At 42.0% G+C, this 22,648-nt stretch overlaps 1 protein-coding gene across 7 annotated transcripts in view; it reads right to left on the minus strand.

Annotated features, from left to right (window-relative positions):
- LOC147031766 (tubulin monoglutamylase TTLL4-like) overlaps positions 1-22,648 on the minus strand; it is a 118,027-nt gene that overhangs the window by 34,639 nt on the left and 60,740 nt on the right. For all 7 annotated transcript variants that reach the window (XR_015054151.1, XR_015054152.1, XM_085867031.1 and 4 more), the window contains 3 exons: positions 7,722-7,856; positions 7,417-7,506; positions 4,444-4,525 (listed from right to left, as the gene is read on the minus strand). Coding sequence is in view for 5 of the 7 variants with exons in the window: in XM_085867031.1 (XP_085723157.1) it covers positions 4,444-4,525; positions 7,417-7,506; positions 7,722-7,856 (307 nt within the window). In the remaining 2 variants the exon portion in view is untranslated. The remainder of the gene's footprint in view (positions 1-4,443; positions 4,526-7,416; positions 7,507-7,721; positions 7,857-22,648) is intronic.

The following is a 22,648-nucleotide window of genomic DNA, read 5'->3' on the forward strand; positions in this document are numbered from 1 at the left end:
CCAGCACATTTCACCAAAGGTAAATGGACTCAATGGCCAGGTGACTTTGTTCAGGTGATCATGAGTGTATCTGTACAATACATCAGATTTATGCGGCTATTTTTACACTGTGGGTATGACTGATTTCATTTTGCATGCTTTGTGTAGTGACTGCTGTAGAGTGTACTGTCTATATGGTGTTTGGTTCAGATTGTTTGTGTGGGGTATTAGACGTCGTATGTACGCGCATAACATTAGGTAAACGACTCGACTGATTTTCGTGGAAATAGCATAGCTTTGACAATATCCTAAAAACTAATTTTCCATCCACAGGGTGACATCTCCACCATGGATGACAAAGTGTGCCATGTGCGAGAAACAGCTTGATGATGACCGACAAACGTTTACTTTGACAGAGAAGGGTGCCCATAGTGTGAGGGAAGCTGCAAAAATCAAGAGGAGTTGCCATCAACGTGATGGTGGGGCAGAAGTTCCACTCTGAATGCAGACTAGACTTTTGCAACAAGAAATCTATACAGTTTTCGTTAAAACGAAAGCTTCGGGAGGAGCCAGAGCCGCCAAGTCGCCGTTCTATTGAACCCATATTTAACTTTTTGGAACACTGCTTCCTTTGTGGGATGTCAGCAGACACCAACTCTGATGATTCTTACCCTGTTCAAACGTGGGACTTCCAGAGGTCTATCTTTAAAGCATGCGACCAAAGGCTCTCAAACGATCTTTGGGCAGAGAAAGTTCGGGGACGTTTGGCATCTTGCATTGACCTTCACGTGGCAGATGCCATTTACCACATAGTTTGTAGTGTAAACTTCAGAACAGGGAAGCAAATACCACTCTGTTACAGAAGTGACACCAGCAGCATTATTCCACCGACTCAGCTCGGGAGGCGGACAAACATACAACGACAAGAGGCATTCCTGCAGGTCATCGCTGACCTACAGGAAAATGACTATGAACAAACCACAGTCACTGATCTTGTTGATGAAATGTCAAAGATATGTGAAGACCCATACTCTCCAATGTATATGCGTGTAAAGTTATTTGAACATTTTGGAGAGCGGGTTGTGATCACGAACATAAATGGCAGACCGAACATTGTGACATTCAGGAAAGCTCAAGCGCAAATCCTCCAGGAATTTATGACACTCCTAAAATGGACAATGAAGCTGATGAGAAGCGACGAATTATATATCACGACTGCAGGTGAACTCATCAAATCGGACATTAAAGCGCAGGACACTTCCAAACCAACATACCCAGACCCAGTTCAACTTAGGTCTATTGATCTTAACTTGAAATACTTGCCAGAATCACTTCAGCTTATTTTGTCTGGTCTTTTCCCAGGTGCAAATGACCTGAAGGTTGCCACAATAGGCCATTGTATCATGCAAGCTACTAGGCCTCGAACCGTCCTTGCGCCCATCCCATTTGGGCTAGGTGTCCAACTGCACCATTTGTATGGTTCTAGATTTTTGATAGACAGTCTTTATGCTCATGGCTTATGCTTATCCTGTGATGAGGTCACTTTCCTATCTGCTAATAATACATTTATGGGGTTTAAAACGCACCGTTGGAGATATCAGCCCCCCAAATGCTCAATGGCGGCCATTTTGAATTTATGCAAATTAGGGCACTTCCGGTGGTCCTATTTTGTCCTATTTTATATTGGGACATTCAGAGTGACCTCCTGAACAAGATCCAGCAATAAAAAACTATTGAAATTTGTTTCAGGTTATAGTGTAATTCTACTGGACTATCTTGAGAACCACGAACAGGGGTGGGGGTCTCCAAACGGAATATCTGATTGGTCGTGATGATGTATAATCCAATAATGTTTTGTCCTAGTACTGCTCCATGGAAGGGTTTTAAAAGTGCAAAAAAGGTGATTTTTGTTCTACGGCGTTCTACAGTGCCTAAATAAAGTTGACACCCCCTTTTAAAAATCACCTTTTGTTGCCTTATTGCCTGCAATTAAACTGCATTAAATCAGACTTTTTCCACTTTTCTTTACACATCATAACCCACAACTTCCAAGTGAAAAAAAATTCTACAAATTTCAAAAAATTAATTGAAAATGCAAAACTAGAATATCTTGGTTAGATAAGTCTTCCAGCCCCCCGCACACCTGAGTTAATATGTGGAAACACCTTTGACATCAATTACAGCTGTGAGTCTGTTGAGATATGTTTCCACCAACTTTGCACACCATGATTGGGCAAAATTTTCCCATTCGTCTGCACAAAACCGTTCAAGCTCAGTCAAGTTGTGTGGGGAGCATTGATGGACAGCAATCTCCAATTCATGCCACAGAATTTCGATTGGATTTCGGGAGGTGCTCTGACTGGGCCACACAAGAACATTTATCTTTTTGTTCCTTAGCCACTCCAGTGTAGTTTTGGCTGTGTGATTCCAGTCATTGTCATGCTGAAAGGTGAACTTATCTCCCAATTTCAGCTTTCTTGCAGAAGGCAGCAGTTTTTCCTCTTGGATTCTTCTGCATTTTGCTCTGTACATTTTCCCTTGTATCCTGACGAGTGCCCCAGCCGCTGCTGATGAGAAACATCCCCAGAACATGATTCTGCCAGCACAATGCTTCAGAGTAGAGATGGTGTTCTCTGGGTGATGTGCTGTGTTAGGTTTGTACCAAATGTAACGTTTTGAATTTAGGCCATAAAAGTTCCATCTTGGTTTCGTCAGACCACAAAACTTTTTGCCACATGGCTTCAGAATATCTGCAATGTTTTTTTGCATTCCTCAAATGGGACTGAAGGTGGGTTTTTTTTTTTTTTTTGAGTAATGGATTCCTTCTTGCCACCCCACCATACAGGCCAGACTTGTGGAGTGCTTGGGATATTGTTGTCACATGCTCACAGTGACCAGTATTTGCCATAAAGGCCTGTAGCTCTTTCAAATTTGCCGTTGGCCTCTTGGTGGCCTCTCTGATCAGTCTCCTCCTTGATTGGTCATTCAGTTTGGAGGGACAGCTTGATCTAGGCAGTGTCTTGGTGATACAATCCACCTTCCACTTCTTAATGGTTGTTTTGACTGTGCTCCAAGGGATATTCAAGACATTGGAAATATTTTTATGCCCATCCCCTGATCTGTACCTTTCCACAACTTTATCCCAGAGGTCTTTTGAAAGCTCCTTGATACTCAGGGTTGAGTCTTTGCTGTGAAATGCACTACTCAGCAAATGAAACCTACAGGAACACCTACTTTTATTCTGAAATAATCAGAACAATTAACACAAGTAGAGGCCAATGAACTTGGTGTGTGATTTTGAAGGTCAATGGTTGCACCTGAGCTAACTAACAATTGCTATTATAAGGGAGTGGACATTTATCCAACCAAGATATTCTAGTTTTGTATTTTTAATTAATTTACTGAAATTTGTAGAATTTGTTTTTCACTTGGAAGTTGTGCATTAGGGTGTGTAAATAAAGGTGGGAGAAGTCTGATTTAATGCAATTCAATTCCAGTCTATAAGGCAACAAAAGGTGAAAAGTATAAACTTTAAAGTGAGTGTAGACTTTCTACAGGCACTGTACATAATTCAAGTGAAATAAAATAAAATATTTTGAAGGCCGTAGAAAAGAAAATATTAAAGAAGTTTACCACCGCTGATGCAATGTCTTTTATACCACCTTATTCAACACGTTACATTAGTTATTTGTGCCTGTTGTTTGTGTCCTTTTATGACATCACTAAAAACAGTACGTTTCCTGTTTGAATATCTGGTTGTCAAACAAAATCGAAAAATCATTCCAGAGTTAAAAAAAGAAAAAATTCACTCATCTCTGAATTCAGAGCCAAAGTACTGCAAAACTCGAGGTTCGTTTTCCGATTCATGTTCAAAATCTAACGTTCAATTGTAATCAAGTTGTTCCTCAATCATAAACTGACATTTGTAGACAGACAGAGACAAAGTGAACCAAATGATTAATCATGCTTTTTGCTTTGTGTGCATGAGGTAACAATATTTTCCCAGTTCCACATCAGTGCTGTCTGATGGCCAGTTATTTTTCTGAACATAGACGTGGTACCTTGTAATCAACATAAACCAACTTTTGGGGGCACCCTGTACATGTTATGCAATGGTGTAGAAGACTGCTTTGCAATTCAGAATAACTGAAAATATCAATGAGGCAGGATGCTTTGTACACCTGCCTCCAGAGCTGTACTCCACAACAAAATAAGTCAGTGCTCAAAGATGTGACATCATTTTCTCCAAACTCAGTGGTTGCGTTTGTCTGAAGTCAAGTCCGGTGTAGTCTCATGTACGTATCTGCGATTTGTGTTACAGCTGCTCCTTGAGCCTTAGACTGTACAATTAATCAGATGCCAATCTCATTTTTCTGGAGTGCAAAAAAAAAAAAATGCCCAGTTGGTCTGGTCAGTTTGGTGAGATCAGAATCCTAGAAGAAAAAAAAAAGTATGCTATGATACCTGTTCAGAGAGGAATGCAGAAAGGTAGTAAGACTGCTTTGCTTTTTCATTTTCAGTCAAGTTCCAAGGCTGCCACTCTTTCCTGCATGAAAGATGCAAATACAGATAACCTCAACAAAGAATACAGAACAATGCTCAGGAAGCAGTGTGCCAGCTACCATTTTAAGCCTTCAAATATGTTCATTTCAAGAATCAACAAAAGTCACCAAAATAAGCTTTACAGATGAAAGTACAAAAAAAAGGAAAAATGACATATAAAGAAGAGTAAAAGCAAGCAAGAAGAAAAAGGGAATGAAGGAGTAGTAGTAGTAGTAGGAAGAAAAGGAGGAAGAAAAAGAAAAAGTACATCAAGAGAACCCACACAGTGAGTGCAGGGTCATAGTGGAAAAATGAATGCAGAAATTTAATAGTGACAATTTTTAGCTCACCTGGACTTTAGTCCAGTGAGCTTATGACATCGAGCAGTATCCGTAGGTAAGTGAGCGAGTAAACACTTCAGTCAATGTCGCTTGAACCAAACACAACTTTGATGAAACCTGGCCACAAGTTTCATATCTGACGCCCAAGGAAGGTGTATTAACCACATCAAAATGTTCGGTCATTAAGGGGGATCACGAGGGGGGGGGACACACACACGCACACGGCATTTGCTCTCTTCTTTAAAACTACACGCACAATTTCAATGAAACCTTTGTCACCGTTGATGTTCCAAAGTTTGTCACAGCATTAAACAAGCTCAAATGAGTTAAGATCCTCATCCTCTTAATGATGACGTAATAAAAACGAATACGACGTCATTGTGATGTATCAGGTTTGCGATAAATTATTTGTGCTAATGCCCGGCTTGATTCTCGCAAACAAAATTCAAACAGCTTGCCTAGTTTCGGAGATAATGGTATTGGCGATTTCCATTAGCGGCGATATAATGTCAACTTTTTTTCTAGGAAGAATTTCCAAAATCGGAGATGGTTACTGCCTGCGCGTGGGCTTTCTGCATATATGTGGCAAGTTTCACGAAGATCCGATGAAAACTATGGGTTGTGAAACAAAAAGTCAAAAAAATAGGAATGACGTCATAAAAATTGATATGATGTCATAGTGATGCATCATATGTGCGGAAATTCATCTCTGCTAATGCCCTGTTTGATTCCCGCAAACAGAATTCAAAAAGCTTGCCTAGTTTTTTAGGCGATTCCATTAGCGGAGATATTTTGACGTCATAACTTTTTTTCTCGGAGGAATTTTCAAAATCGGAGATGATTACTGTCTGCACAGGGTATTTTTTACATATACGAGGTGTATTCAAAAAGTATCCAACCTTAATTTATCGTGCGTAAACAAATGAAGCTTGGGAGGCGTGGTTTGGTGCACGTATGTAGGCAATCCTAATCCGTATGCGTGAATATTTTCCCACCTGTAGAAGCTGTCAGTCGCCGACAAACCGCCGATGAGTGAGGAAGTGTAAGTGAGCGCCGTCGGATTTTCGTTTTTGACAAAATGACGGAAAAACTTGAACAACACCACTGCATCAAAGTTTGTGTAAAGCTTGGCGATTCCGAAGTGGAAACAATCCGCAAGATTCAACAGGCCTTCGGGAACGAACCAATGGGCACCATACAGATAAAAGAGTGGTACAACCGCTTCAAAGATGGTCGCACATCAGTGGAAAGTGAAGCACGATCTGGTAGGCCCTAAACATCCCAAAATGAGATCGTCATTGACCAAGTGAGGACCCTGCTGATGCAGGATCGTCGAATCACGATCAGAGAACCTGCAGACGAGGCGGGCGTCAGCAGTGGATCTGTTCATTCCATTGTGACTGAGGATTTGGGCTTAAGGAGAATCTCAGCGAAGTTCGTGCCAAAGCTGCTAACGATCGAGCAGAAGCAACTCAGTTTGGAGATCGCACAGGACATGCTGGAGACTGTGAACAGCAATCCCAACTTCTTCAACACAGTGATCATTGGCGATGAGACCACAGTGATCCATCATTTTGTCAAAAACGAAAATCCGACGGCGCTCACTTACACTTCCTCACTCATCGGCGGTCTGTCGGTGACTGACAGCTTCTGAAGGCGGGAAAATATTCACGCATACGGATTAGGATCGCCTACATACGTGCACCAAACGACGCCTCCCTAGCTTCATTTGTTTACGCACGAAAAATTAAGGTTGGATACTTTTTGAACACACTTCGTATATGCCAAGTTTCAGGAAGTTTCGATGAAAACTGTAGGCTGTGAAACAAAAAAGTCCACAAGAAGAAGATGAAGAACAACAACGTGAGTAAGACTTAGAGATCCTCCACGAGGATCTAAAAAAAGTAGGAGCAACACCCTGGGAGAATAATGATACTGAGGAGGAAATCAAAATGGGACAAAATCAGCAAAATGTACCAATGAACAAATGTTATAGAAAATACCTATTTGGGGGGAGGGGGCAACCCTCCCCCCCCAGTAACCCCTCTCTCCCCCAGGGGGAAAATTTCCTTCGACCGCGATGTTTGTAAATGCTGTGAACAAACTTTAGTATATTATGGGTGATGAAGGTGGTGGTCAAGTTTCATCGGAATTGTGTGTGTAGTTTCTGAGAAGAAAGCAAATACCTTTTTGGGGGGCAAACCGTAGACCACCTCAAACCCCGATTTTTTTTTAATGTCGTGAACAAACTTTGCACAATCCCATAATCTGCCCGGAACTATGTTCCAGGTGAGCTAAAAAAAAAAATCAGTCCAAGAGGGTCTGCAGGTGGTTTGAGTGACTTTTGCTCCTGATCCAGGCGAGCTTCAGGACACGTGGTCCGATTATTATTAATGGGACTCATAAGAATGACAGTTTATTGAAAAAAATATATAAATAATAATAATAAAAAGGTTTGATTCTGGCTTTAATCCCAAACAACAAATGAGGAGGTTTGTATGGAGGGTGGGTGATGTCAGGGGAAGAGTAGGGTGAGGAGATAAAAGGAGTTTACTTCTGAGGGAGTTGTATTCCAGCCAAGTTCAGTAGGTCCTTGATGAGCTGCCCCTTTATGTTGATATCCAAGGCTGAGCTAGAGTGCAGGCTGAAAATGGATAATAAAGAAATAAACAAACAGTCCAAGGTCTTTCCAATTCACTGAACAACCAGTATATGACCTTGGTCTACACAAGGTGTCAGCATGTCAATAACTTCTTGTGGGAACGTCCAAGAGTGACAAAAAAACCATCAACAAATTATTACAAGAGCAGAGAAAAGGGCAGATAGATGGGCAGTCACACAGGCATGAAGTGCACCGACCTCGGTGAGATGTTCACCTCCAGGAGCCAAGGCTTAAGCTTCTCATCCAGCATTATGTCAAAGCCAAAGAGTTCATGGCAAGAGCTCTGATGCTGGACAAATTGTTCCATGTGGCTGTTCACAACTGCCTCTGAACTGCACTCACCAAAACAACAACAAAAACAACGAAAAACATCACACAATGTGCTTGCAACCCTTGGACCGGCAGAGTCGGCAGTGCTGGACCTGCAGCTCCAGAATGCCAAAGTTATGGTGAGGGGAAAATCAATCATTCAACACTTCATTTCTGGTCATATACAGTGGGGAGAACAAGTATTTGATACACTGCAATTTTGCAGGTTTTCCCACTTACAAAGCACGTAGAGGTCTGTATTTTTTTTATCATAGGTACACTTCAACTGTGATAGATGGAATCTTAAACAAAAATCTTGAAAATCACATTGTATGATTTTTAAATAATTAATTTGTATTTTATTGCATGAAATAAGTATTTGATCACCAACCAACCAGTAAGAATTCCGGCTCTCACAGACCTGTTAGTTTTGTCTTTAAGAAGCCCTCCCATTCTCCACTCACTACCTGTATTAACTGCACCTGTTTGAACTTGTTATCTGCATAAAAGACAGCTGTCCACACTCAATCAATCAGACTCCAACCTCTCCACAATGGGCAAGACCAGAGAGCTGTCTCAGGACATCAGGGACAAAATTGTAGACTTGCACAAGGCTGGGATGGGCTACAGGACAATACGCAAGCAGCTTGGTGAGATGGCAACTGTTGGCGCAATTATTAGAAAATGGAAGAAGTTCAAGATAACAGTCAATCTCCCTCGGTCTGGGGCTCCATGCAAGATCTCACCTCGTGGAGCCTCAATGATCATGAGAAGGACATCAGGGAGTGGGGTGAGGACATGTCTTAGGACATCAGGGACAAAATTGTAGACTTGCACAAGGCTGGGATGGGCTACAGGACAATAGGCAAGCAGCTTGGTGAGAAGGCAACAACTGTTGGCGCAATTATTAGAAAATGGAAGAAGTTCAAGATAACAGTCAATCTCCCTCGGTCTGGGGCTCCTTGCAAGATCTCACCTCGTGGAGCCTCAATGATCATGAGAAAGGTGAGGAATCAGCCCAGAACTACACAGCAGGACCTGCTCAATGACCTAAAAGAGAGCTGGGACCACAGTATCAAAGAAAACCATAAGTAACACACTACGCCGTCATGGATTAAAATCCTGCAGCGCACGCAAAGTCCCTCTGCTCAAGCAAGCGCATGTCCAAGCCCGTCTGAAGTTTGCCAATGACCATCTGGATGATCCAGAGGAGGAATGGGAGAAGGTCATGTGGTCTGATGAGACCAAAATAGAGCTTTTTGGTTTAAATTCCACTCACCGTGTTTGGAGGAAGAAGAAGGATGAGTACAACCCCAAGAACACCATCCCAACCGTGAAGCATGGAGGTGGAAACATCATTCTTTGGGGATGCTTTTCTGCAAAGGGGACAGGACAACTGCACCGTATTGAGGGGAGGATGGATGGGCCATGTATTGCGAGATCTTGGCCAACAACCTCCTTCGCTCAACAAGAGTATTGAAGATGGGGCATGGCTGGGTCTTCCAGCATGACAACGACCCGAAACACATCCAGGGCAACTAAGGAGTGGCTCCATAAGAAGCATCTCAAGGTCCTGGAGTGGCCAAGCCAGTCTCCAGACCTGAACCCAATAGAAAATATTTGGAGGGAGCTGAAAGTCTGTGTTGCCCAGTGACAGCCCCGAAACCTGAAGGATCTGGAGAAGATCTGTATGGAGGAGTGGGCCAAAATCCCTGCTGCAGTCTGTGCAAACCTCGTTAAGAACTATAGGAAACGTCTGATCTCTGTAATTGCAAACAAAGGTTTCTGCACCAAATATTAAGTTCTGTTTTTCTGATGTATCAAATACTTATTTCATGCAATAAAATGCAAATTAATTATTTTTAAAATCATACAATGTGATTTTCATGATTTTTGTTTTAGATTCCGTCTTTCACAGTTGAAGTGTACCTATGATAAAAAATTAGACATCTACGTGCTTTGTAAGTGGGAAAACCTACAAAATTGGCAGTGTATCAAATACTTGTTCTCCCCACTGTATGTGCAGGAGATATAGTCAGGCCTTTAGATTACTTGCTTGCTACAGCACCAAACACTGTGGCTAAAATAAAAGCACCAAATTAATACCCCCAAATTTATCATCTATCTATAATTCCAGCAATCTCTGTGTGTTTGTGGGTCTGTCTGTATGTGTGTCTGTCTGTGACCGCCGTGTCTCGACGACCACAGGTACGATCTGATTGAAACTTGCCAGGAATATTGCTGGGAACCCGCGAATGTGCCTTTTCAAGGTTTGATATCAATCGGACAAGCGGTTCCCAAGTTACGGCCATTTATCTGTCAACAAATGGCAGGACACGGTGCTATGATGTCACGAATGACATCACAATTAATGTTGATTTATTTATTTTTTTGCACGATTGACGGCACAATTCTTCTTCTTTGTTTGGTATGACGTCACAATCGACGCTGGGGACCTGAGTATGTGCCTTTTCAAGGTTTGATATCAATTGGACAAGCGGTTCCCAAGTTACGGCCATTTATCTGTCAACCAATGACAGGACACGGTGCTATGACATCACAATTAATGTTTATTTATTTTTTGTTTGTTTTTTGCACGATTGACGTCACAATTCTTCTTCTTCTTCATTTGGTATGACATCACAATCGACGCTGGGGACCTGAGTTTGTGCCTTTTCAAGGTTTTATATCGTTCTTCATCAGTTTCAGCTGTTTCCCAAGGTTTGAAAGCTGTTTTTTGAAAAGCTGAAAGGAGAGAGGGGGGCGGGAGAGGGGGGACGGGAGAGGGGGGACGGGAGAGGGGGGGACGGGAGAGGGGGGACGGGAGAGGGGGGACGGGAGAGGGGGACGGGAGAGGGGGACGGGAGGGAGGGACGGAGAGAGGGGGACGAGAGAGGGGGGACGAGAGAGGGGGGACGAGAGAGGGGGGACGAGAGAGGGGGACGAGAGAGGGGGGAGAGAGAGGGGACGAGAGAGGGGGGACGAGAGAGGGGGACGAGAGAGGGGGACGAGAGAGGGGGACGAGAGAGGGGGGACAGAGGGGGACGAGAGAGGGGGACGAGAGAGGGGGACGAGAGAGGGGGACGAGAGAGAGGGGACGAGAGAGGGGGACGAGAGAGGGGCGAGAGAGGGGGACGAGAGAGGTGGGACGAGAGAGGGGGACGAGAGAGGGGGGACGAGAGAGGGGGGACGAGAGAGGGGGGACGAGAGAGGGGGGACGAGAGAGGGGGGACGAGAGAGGGGGGACGAGAGAGGGGGACGAGAGAGGGGGACGAGAGAGGGGGACGAGAGAGGGGGACGAGAGAGGGGGGACGAGAGAGGGGGGACGAGAGAGGGGGACGAGAGAGGGGGGACGAGAGAGGGGGACGAGAGGGGGGGGGGACGCTCTTTCCAAACGCTCTCTTGACACCATAATTTTATTGTCATTTCCCTCCCATTCCCCTCAAAAATAAGTAATTGCTTTTGGCAGAGGGTTGGGGAAAGGTCTGACCCTCTCTTCCCCCTACCCTCTCCTTCCCCTACCCTCTCCTCCCCCGATCTTCTCCTTCCCTCTGTCAGTCACTACACTCAATCATAATGTGCCCAAATTCATGTAATTCCTTGAGTAATTCATGTAATCTCCCATTCCTTGAGAATGGTTTCACTCCCTTGTGCATTGCCTCTCCCAAAATCTTCTGATGAGTACAATCTAGTCTTGGAAATAGCCGTGTGCTCTGTCAGCTCAGCAGGAACTAATTTGGTATGCCAGGCATGTAGTAAAGAAAGCTTCCTATTTTTATTTGCATTGCTGTTTGGAATAAAAAAAAATTTTAATTTTTATTGCAACTTAAATTTGTGTCCTGTTTCAGCCACATGATACACAATTGCCGAAGACTGCATTGCATGTGAATGTCTGCCTTCCAGTTCCTGCTACCTAATTCATCAGACAGCGTACATCCTGTTTCATGCACAAACTGCTTACCACAATCATTATAGTTCACATGGCAGACATTACCAGACTGACCACATCCACAGCGTTTAAGCTCCATGACAACATTGAGGATCATATGCAGCGGCCTAAATGCAGTTTTGATGTTCACGTCATGCAAGTTGTGGGCAACAAGAGCGAGAATTGCTTTGCAATACCTGTCCCCTACTGATATGATAATTTAAACTCGATGGTACTTATAGATTACTTACCCCACACAGTCTTGAGAAGGACTTCGTGCGAGCCAACTTTTCTGGTGGAAAATTTGGAATTGCATCTATCTCCACTTCTGAGGTAAATGCATACAAATTATACTATGAAAAGTCTGCTATAGAGCACATTCGTAAACCTTTACAAAGCAGCTCTTATTCTCGTTCGAGTGTTTTCATAACTACCAAGGCTGATAAAGATGCCAGAATAGATCACAACACTATAAATCGGGAGATCGTCAAAATGCCAAATTGTTGTTCTTCTTATTCTTCTTCTTCTTCTTCTTCACTTTTTCATCAGAGAAGCACAATAAAGGCTGAAGCGATTGCAACGATTCAAATTTCTAACACGAGGAAGCGATCGTTTCTGTGCATTAGACTTTGTTTAATTCACCATGTAAGTTCTGAGGGGGCATGCGTCATGCAAGTCATATGCGCTTCATCAAATGGTCATGTAACATGTGGTAAAGTTTAAATTTCCACAGTTGATCGGTTTTTGATGTACGCTCTTAACACTATAACTACTGCCCCTTTATGACTGCTGGCAGTGATGACCGGGTATCAAGACGTCCCGCTTTGATCGGAAACCTGACCCATGACGTCTTCTTTAGTTAATTAAATTAAGAATAGAGTAAAAATTATATTAAATTCAAATCAAATGGAAGACCAAATAAAATAGATACTGCATTGGAGTCGTCAGAAGGAACCCGAACAAGCATCCTTCAAAAAAAAATCTCATTCTATCCTCCATTTATGAGGCAAAAGATGTTTCATCTACGTCTTTTCCTTTCCTTGTAGCAACAACCTTTTCAAAATATTTGTTAGTTAACATTTCTAATTGTTAGGTTTTTTTCTTTTATGTTGAAATCACTCATTTTAATAACCATATCTTTCTTTACAAACTCATCTATTTTCTCTAACTTCTCTTTGATGTCTTCTTCATTCAATACTTTATTACATTAAAAATGTGTTGCACCTATTCCTACCAAATTACCAGTCACCACATATATCACCTATTTTGTATCCTTTTTCATCGCAATGTCAGTAACCATCTCTATAATATTATTCTGCAATTCTACAACGAAGACTTTGGAAGAATAATAATATTTGATTTATGACATTACCAAAACACACTATGATTTTTAAGATTAAGCATCTCAATTTGTTAGATAGAATCATTTATTCGGCAGAAAACCTTTCATCGCCAATCTCATTTAACTCTTGAAGACCATTTTTAACTCCCTCCCCACAAATATATCCTTTCTTCTCCCTCTCCTTCATCTTCTTCCTTATCTTCCCTAGTTTCTCAGTCCTTGAACCATCTACCCGCAGAATATCAATATATTCATCTGGATTTCGAGATATTTCTGTATCCAAATTTTTTTTTAGTAACAGGAAACCAATAATATTTGTTCTGGATTTCGAAAAGAGTTTTAAATTTCATCAACTTTAGTGTCTTTTCATTATTTAACATTTTAGTTAAATCCAAACTTGTTGGTTTATCAACATCATATCAGTATAAAGACAATCTTTTGATGAGAAACCCCCATTCTTATGTTGCAGAACATGTATTTTAAAAAATACCAAATACCCTTTTCTTGTAGGTTTGCTTGAACACAAAAATGATAGTTTTCTTAAAGTCTTGTTGATGTAATTTATGCATCAAAAATTATGTTTCAGAAATATACAAGAGATTAATATGATGACTAGTAATACCTCCCCATCTTCCTATTATTAAATCGGTTTGTATTCCCTTACTTACGATGTAAATTCCTGTTCTTTGTCTTTTCATGACTTAAGCTATGGTGAGAAACTGTTATTGATTTTAGCCTTATTAAATTCATTTATGTGTTTGCCAATAGTGTTTCCACAAATCTCTATCTCCACCAAGTAGATAATATTCTTCCTCACGAGACTGATTAAATTCTTCCAGGTCTTGTAGGTATATTTTAAACGACCAATTATACCCAAAATCATTCATATCATACCCCGAAGGTTCTATTATCATAAAAACTACACACCCTTCTTTATAAAATTTAATTGAAATTGGAACTGTGAATTCTGTATGACCCAGAGATAAAAATCAACATTTCTGTATCTTTGGAATACGCAGCCATTATAATTAAGAATATATGTTGTGATACATTACTTAATCTCACCAAGTCATTTGCATCGGTCGGGCTTGGATAATTGGCTAATTTAAAAGCATTTTTCACATTAATATTTTTGTTATATTGTATTTCTGTCATTCAACCTGCCCTTTTGTATAATAATTTGGCAAATCAATATCAATTTCTTGGGATACACCAAAGGTAGAATCATCTTTTCCAACATCAGTCATTTATATTAGATTAATAACAATATCATAAAAATCCTGATTATTGTTGAGATAAATACGTAAAAACATAATTGTCCGCAACAATAAGAATTGAAGTCATGGACTTGAAATGTATGATAAACATCATTCCGTAAGAATTTCATTACTTCAACAGGTGGTGGAAGACCATTACTGTCAAAATAATATTGTCTCAACTATTATGACTACAAACCCACTGAGAACCATTCACATCATACCCCCATGGTTCGAACATCTTCTAAATTCATAATAGAATCTTGGAGTATCATCATCTTCTAAATTCATAATAATATTCTTTCTATTTCCAGACCACTTTGGTAATTAATCTCATACAAATAACCACATTATCAATTTTTAGTTTCTTACAATATTTGGCAAGTTCTATATTTGATATTGAATTCTTTCCAAATTGTTTAAACTACTCATCAATGCTCATTTATTTATGAGAAAGATATAATCCATTACCCCTTTTCATTAATTTTACATCAGCTTGTGTGATAGAAGAAAGCAAATCTCCAACTAACATTCTTGCTTTATCAGGTAGGCTTTCAAGTTTTTCAACAAAATATACAATTACACCACTTCCACTAATTTGTTTCTCTAACTCTGTAATGTCTTGCCGTCTCTTTTTGAAACTGGAGTTGAGCCTTCCTTTCATTAGCAGTTTTTAACACTGGAAATAGCACCAGTCAAAGCTCCTGCTGCACCAAGACCTGTTAATAAAAGAGGGAGGGAAATAATAAATCCTCCACTTGTCAGCCATGACTGAATAAGTCTTCAACATCAGTTTTGACATTTTAATTTTCAGTGAGCCAGTATCATTCAAGATTTTCACATGTTCTCTTGTGAGCAAAACATCAATTCTTCCAGCTCCTTTTCTCTAAATTGTATTGAAGTTAATTATACAAGACTTTTGATTTTGTATGCATAATTTCAGTTTATCAAGATTGATTTGATTAACATACATCACAGTTGGCACTTTCCTCATCATTGACTTCACAAAAAAATGTGAGACTAATCAAACAAGAGAGTTGGTGTCAAAGCCACCCAATGCCCACCTGTTTATACATTTATCGTTTTTAAAAGACGAGTCTAATAATATTTTTTATAAAGCATTGCAGTGAAGTATGATCCAAATAGTTTTAAAGCAATACATGTATTTGTATATTGTAATCAGTAAAAAAGTGTTGTAGATAAAAACATTAGAAAGGAAATAACTTGCATCAAAAACTTTAACATTTTCACGCTCACGCTCACACTGACGCTGACGCTCACGCCGGGAGTATCGCTATAGCTCTCTGTTCTTCGAACAGGCGACCTAAAAACCATTATCTGTATTAATCTTTAATTCTGTTTCTTCCAAAAGCAAGCAATATTGTTGTGGGCTGGGGTTCGGTGGCAATGAACAACTACTAGGTGGAGCAGTGGAGTCGTCTCCCACCGAACACCCGGAATTTAGGTCGGGATTCTCGGACAACTCCGAAAGGTCACGGGTCACTTAGAGGACCGTGGGCGCCAATATTTCGATGGCGTGAGGTCGGGTCCACTTGTCGAATTCCAATTTACCAAAGTACTCACGCCGTCCAACTACCAGGGAAACCACACCCTCGGCCGACTTTGTCCGAACCGAGTTGCTGTTAGTGACTCGGAACCGAGCAGAAGTTACCAAAGTCGCGCCGGACCAAATGAACAATTTACGGCACGAACGGCTTTACTCGTTCTCAATACGCACCTTGCTCGGCCAATTTGAGAAAGCACAGAAAACGAGCTGGCACATTTAATAGGGGTTTATTTATAACAATAATCAGGGAGGGGGAGCACAAAAAGAGCAGAGTTATCCGAATAATAAAATGTAATTTACAAGGAAAGGAAAACACTTATACAATTCTACTTACAAACGGGGCCCACGGACACACACACACCCAAAATAAACTGGACCCCGTGGGTCTATTCGGTAGAGCCGGGCCAGGGTACCTGTCCCGCCTCGTGCGGTCACACCGACCCCGAACCACCACGGTGGGACTCGAACCCACGACCTTGGCGTTGTCAGCACCAAGACTGCAGACCGCTCAACAACGACCACAGACCGCGCCGCAATCGCCACCAGGACTGCAGACCACTCAACAACGACCACAGACCGCGCCGCAATCGCCACTAACACTCCTGTCTGCCGTCCTCTCGTCTTTTTTTCTCTCGAGGTGGGATCGGTTTCTTTTCTCGCCCCTCGCCTCCTGATTGGACGAGGGTTTGTCAGACGACTTGTGGTCAGCCTCCCGATTGGCTGGGGCGCGCATGTGGTGCTCGCCCTCCGCTCATTGGCTAGAGGAAACGGTCCATGCCCTTCCTTGGAGCGGAGCCTCGATCCGAAGTGAAGGCTCCGCCCACACCCTCAGCCAAAAACACATGGGCAATGGTGACTGAGTTGAGTGAGGGACGGTGGCGTTGTTGTACTTGTAAAAACCTAACCAAAAAAATAACTCAGTGCACACACGAAATTCCCATTAGACAGAAGGAGGGAGTCTAACTATAAACACATACTTATCGAAATAACTAAGCTACGGGGACTGCTGTCTGTTTGTGTGCAAAGACTTCCAGATTCGAAACGATATGTATCAACTTCCTCACTCTCTCCTCTTTCAATATATAGGGAAGAGTATCTACTCGATTGGACTTTATAGTTTCCTTTTAAGCACTCAGGTCAATCACGTAGATTGTATGTAGGCTTTTATATGCAACCATATCCAAAATGGGTTCTTTATTACCATTGCTTTTACACACATTTTGGAAGGACGTGTAAGCTTCGGCATAATCGCTTTTATCCTAATCAATTTCGAATCTATCTCAGATAAAATGTTCCAACCAGAGAAACCTGAAGTTGTTTCACTTTGGCATCATCACTCAATGCATTATCAGTAGCAGTATCTCCATGTGGTTTCTTAAAAATGAGCCAGAGGTATATCGTGGATTTCCTTCAAGAACACCCAAATTCCACGTGCAAGTGGTTTGGTTCAGTTCAGTTTGTGGACATCTTCTTTTAAGGTACGATACATTTAGCGGTTTCTTCGAATTAAGTCTTCCATTCAACATCTCTTCCATCTTTAGATTAGAAGTGTATTCACTAATATACCAACTCATTTCATCAATAACAAACTTATTCTGGACAGCGAAAGCACTGGAAACACCAAAAAGGAGTCTATTTTCATTATCACTTCTTTTTTTTTTTTTTTTTTTTGTATACCTTGGTCGAGGCTCGTATGAGAGCTAACACACAACTCACAGCAAGGAGGCATGAGACAAGAGGGGCGGGAGTGGAAGGGACAAAACATTGGGGAACAGACACAGGTGAACTGTGGAAGGGAGAGGGATGGGGATGGGATGGGGAACATGGCGAGGGGAAGATGGACATTAAAGGGACTTTCAGGAAGGAAAGCAGGAGAATTGAAGGAAGTGGGCTTGGGTGGATTATCGGGGGTAGAAAAGATCGAGGATTTGGATGGGGGAAGATAAGAGGTGGTGGTGAACAGCTGTTTTGAAAGCCTGGAGGGAAGAATGGGAAAGAATAGAGTGAGGAAGTTTATTCCAAAGGCGGGAAAAAGAGGAATGAAAGAGTGAAGATGAGCAGTGATTCGTGATTTTGGTAGTTTTACCAGAAGGGGTTGTCGGCGGACCTTGAGCGCCCTGTGGAAATGTGGTTGGGACAAATCACAGAGAGAGCAGGGGGGCAAGGCTGGAGAGGAGTCGGTAGAAGACAGAAAGACCACCGACCAACCTGCGGTGATTGAGTGAGAGGCCCAAAGACTCAGCTTCATTGCGGGAGATGCCAATGATCTTAAAAGCCCTGGTTTCGACAGCGTGAAGTCGAGAAAGGTGGGAGGCAGGAGCACCAGCCCAGAGGGGAGAGCAGTACTCCATCAGGCTACGGACAAAAGCTTTGTAAGTGGTCAGGAGCTCAAGAGGGCCGAGGAAGGACTTTGCACGACGGAGGATTCCCAGTCGGCGACTGGCTTTTGAGGCAAGGTTGGAAATGTGACTTTCCCAGGAAAGGTCATGGCAGATAGTGAGACCCAGAAGCTTGAAAGAAAAGACTTCTTCCAGAGGATTGTTGAGAAAGTGGATGGGGGGGTTTTGTAAACGGTCCTTTCGAAGAGACATAGTGAGAGTGTGAGATTTGTCTGGATTGAAAGACATGTTCCACGTGTTGGACCAGTTTGTGATTTTATCCAGATCTGCAGTGAGCGAAGAAGCTGCTGCTTGCCGGTCTGAGGGATGACAGATGGTACGGCAGAGGGTGGAGTCATCGGCAAAGAGAAATAGAGGATTTTCCAGAGAGTCCGAGAGATCATTGATGAAAACCAGAAAAAGAACAGGGCCCAGAACGCTACCTTGAGGAACTCCAGCCTGCACAGGAAGAGGGGATGAAAGAACTATCACTGAGATTCAAGTCAGTTTGTTGATTATTTATTTGAAAACTTTTTGTTCCATTTGTATTCCAGTCTGTTCCTGTTTTAGCATTTACCTTGAAGTCGTCTTCCTTTTCAGTGGTACCATCCAAATCACAGATACTATCAATTGCTTCCATACTTGTATACATTACCGGTCAGAAGTTTTAGAACACCCCCATTTTTCCAGTTTTTACTGAAATTTAAGCAGTTTAATGTTTCTATGTACTCTGAAATTAAAGCATCGAACAAATAAACAATTGCAGATAAAAAAGAAATCATGGAATAGTCTTGTTGAACAAAATTTAAACTAAATTTATGACTCATCAAAGTAGCCACCTTTTGCAGATATAACAGCCGAACATACTCGTGGTATTCTTTCTACAATGGAAATCAAATATTGTTCGGAAAGTTCTTCCCAACACTGTTGCAGAAGTTCCCACATGTGTTGCACTTGCAAGTTGCTTTGCTTTCACCCTTCTGTCCAGTTCATCCCAAACTAGCTCGATGGGGTTTAAGTCTGGAGACTGGGCTGGCCATTCCATGATTTGAAGCCCACCGTCTTGTTCTTTTCTTCTCAGGTAGTTCTGACATAGCCTGGAGGTATGTTTTGGGTCATTATCTTGCTGCAGGATGAACCCCTGACCAACTCGGTGTAAACCAGAGGGTATTGCATGGCGCTGCAAAATGTCATGGTAGTCCTTTTGGTTCAGGGTGCCAGTCACTGTGCAAGTCGCAGATTCTGGTTCCAGCAAAAGTGCCCCAAATCATCACGCTTCCTCCTCCATGTTTGACAGTTGGTGTCACACACTGAGGAATCATCCTTTCGCCGACTCAACGGCATACAAAACCTCTGCGTGATGAACCGACATTTCAAATTTTGATTCATCGGTCCACAAGACCTTCCAGTTTTTAGTAGTCCACTGGCAGTGCTTCATGGCCCAGGCAAGCCTCTTTTTCTTATTTTGCCATCTTAGCAATGGCTTCCTTACTGCCACTCGACCTGTCAAACTTGCAGCTCGGTCTTCTCTCCACAGTTGAAACAGAGACTTCCTTACTTTGACCAGTGTTAAGCTATGCTTGAAGCTGCTGTCCTGTGAGCTGCCTATCACGCAAGTTGTTAACTCTCAGAAACTTGTCTTCTGATTGTGTTGTGGCTTTGGGTCTGCCAGACCTCTTCCTGTCAGTTTCCTCCAGTTTCCAAGTGCCTTTTGATGGTGTAGGAAACTGTACTCACTGACACCTTGGCGTGCTTTGCAATTTCTCCAAAGAAAAGACCTACACTTGAAGGGTTATAATGGTCTGTCTGTCTTCCTTTGTTAATTGTCTTTTTCTCGCCATTATGATAGCAATATACTACTTCCTGCAGTGCAATATTGTCCAAATAATGCTTCAGAGGGTGTAGCAACACAGTCAGTTCCAACACTGCTATTATATAGACAGAGGGTTTGTAGTTGGGAGACCTGTTGGATTTGTTTGCATCAACTTTCAAGGCTTAATTTACTTCCATTGCTGCAGAACAGTTGCAGTTACTAACCCCTTCCTTGTTCCCTGAAAAGGGCCTTAAAAAAAAAAAACTCTGAAATTTACATTATTTTTCAGTTTTTGGTAACCTAAACTTTTTTTTAAACCTCTGGTCGTTTACCGGTTAAGGCCCGGTCACACCTTGACGTTTTAGCCAACGTATGCCGATTTTTGAATTTTTTTTCTAAAACGCTGGCACACGTTGAATACATTATGGGTAAGTTTTGATAACATTGAGAGCACGCTGAAAAACACTGCCATACGTCGTTGTACGTTGGCTTTATACGTTGTACTTTTTGGTTGTCCTCAAATTTTTTCATGCTTGAAATTTCACGACGTATGCCGGCGTATGACTCACACGTTCCGCTACGCTGGCCACAAGTTGTATGCACGGTCTGCGATCGTTGACAGACGTCAACACATGCTACTTGTAAGTTAATCATAAGTTGAGACACGCCGAGGTAATGTTTAGCGTACCCGAAACTTATTTCTAACCTATGATTAACGTGTTGTTGGCACGTTACGCGATCGTTGCCACACATCGACAGACGTTACTTTTAAGTTACTCATAGGCTGAAAGACGTCGGTATAATGGATCGTCCTTGCGTCAGCGTCCACGGCCACGGCCAGGACACTTATTTGCAGCATTCTTCAAACTTTTCTTCGGCATGACGAGGATGTTCACACTTCGATGTCTAGCTTGGCTATGATTCCAATTGTCCATCAGCAGTGTCTATTTAAAATAGTCGAGTTTGAGCGTTTTAACACGTTCAGAAGAAACGCTTCAAATTTCCAAACCCCAGCGTCAAAAAACAAAGGCGAGTGACAGCAATTTAAATCGTTCATTGTAAACAATGAAAATAGTTGAGTGGTACCGTTTAAAAGTCGTTGAGTGTAAAAAAAATCCAATTGTTGAGCGCAAGCGTCTACTTTCAATAGTGGGGTTTGAGCGATTTAGCACGTTCAATAGAAACGATTAAAATTGCCGAGCGCCAGCGTCAAAAAACAAAGGCGAGTGACAGCATTTTAAATCGTTCATTGTAAACAATGAAAATAGCTGAGTGGTACCGTTTAAAAGTCGTTGAGTGTAAAAAAAAAAATCCAATTGTTGAGCGCAAGCGTCTACTTTCAATCGTGGAGATGCAGCCATTTAAATCGTTGAGTGGCAGCCTATGAACCTACCCGTGGACACGCGGACGCAAGGACGATCCATCATAACCCACACCCTCCCCCTCACACTCACCTACTACTGCCAACATGAACAAACTAATACTAATACTAATACTGTTACTGCTGACATGGACATCGACTCAAAAAGGAACTCGAAAACACTGTTGGGTTCCCCTTTTATGAGCAGCATTTTTATATACACCAATTCCCAAAACTGCTGGGAACACGTCTTTATTTGGCAGTTGTAAGTTAGAAACACATTCATTTTTTATTTTTTTTGTCGACCGGAAGACGTCATTGGAATACGTCTACATACGTCGATGTGTGTTGGGACTACATAAAGAATTGGTTCAAAGCACGTCAAACATAAGTTAGAAATAAGTTTCGCGTAAAAAAGACATTACCGCGACGTGTTTCGACTTATGAGTAGCTTATAAGTAGCCTTTGTGGACGTGTGTAAGCGTCCGCATATCGTGTGTAAAACTTATCCCCATCGCATGCGGAACGTGTGTCATACGCCGAGTACCTCGTAAAATTTTGAACATGTTTAAAATTTCTTGACGTACTCTACTTACTACGACGTATGATAGCATACTTTAGCGTTCTACTCACGTATACCAAACTTACTCATACCGTATTTGACGTGCCCCCAACGTTTTAGACACATTTTTCTTAGGTCGGCATACGCTGGCAAGATCACCAAGGTGTGACCGCGATGTTGTCACTTCCATTTCTACGGCAGTTATGATTCGAATCGTTGTGCATCAGCCTTTTAATAGGCTACGTCACGACATCGTCGGCGATGCGTGCAACGCGCTATGCCGAAGTTAGACTATCGTTGGGCATAGGTTGTGTAGGCCAACAACAGGTTCAGCATTCGTTGGTATAAGTTATCTATAACACAACGAAACGTTCTGTGTCCAATACTAATATGTTATGCATGCGACCAACTCGTTATGAATACGTCCGAATCTTAAAAAAAAATATATCAAAAGTTCAACGTCAGCCAGCGTTTTACATACATTTTAATACGTTGCCATCGCTGGCTAAAACGTCAAGGTGTGACCGGGCCTTTAGCTATGTACCATTTCAGGTTATTTATTGGACTTCAACTGCTTAGATTTCAGTAAAAACTGGAAAAATGGGGGTG

This window comes from Eptatretus burgeri, chromosome 2 (genome assembly GCF_056783735.1).
Source record: "Eptatretus burgeri isolate ZD-2024b chromosome 2, Ebu_testis_v1, whole genome shotgun sequence".
Lineage (NCBI taxonomy): Eukaryota > Metazoa > Chordata > Myxini > Myxiniformes > Myxinidae > Eptatretus > Eptatretus burgeri.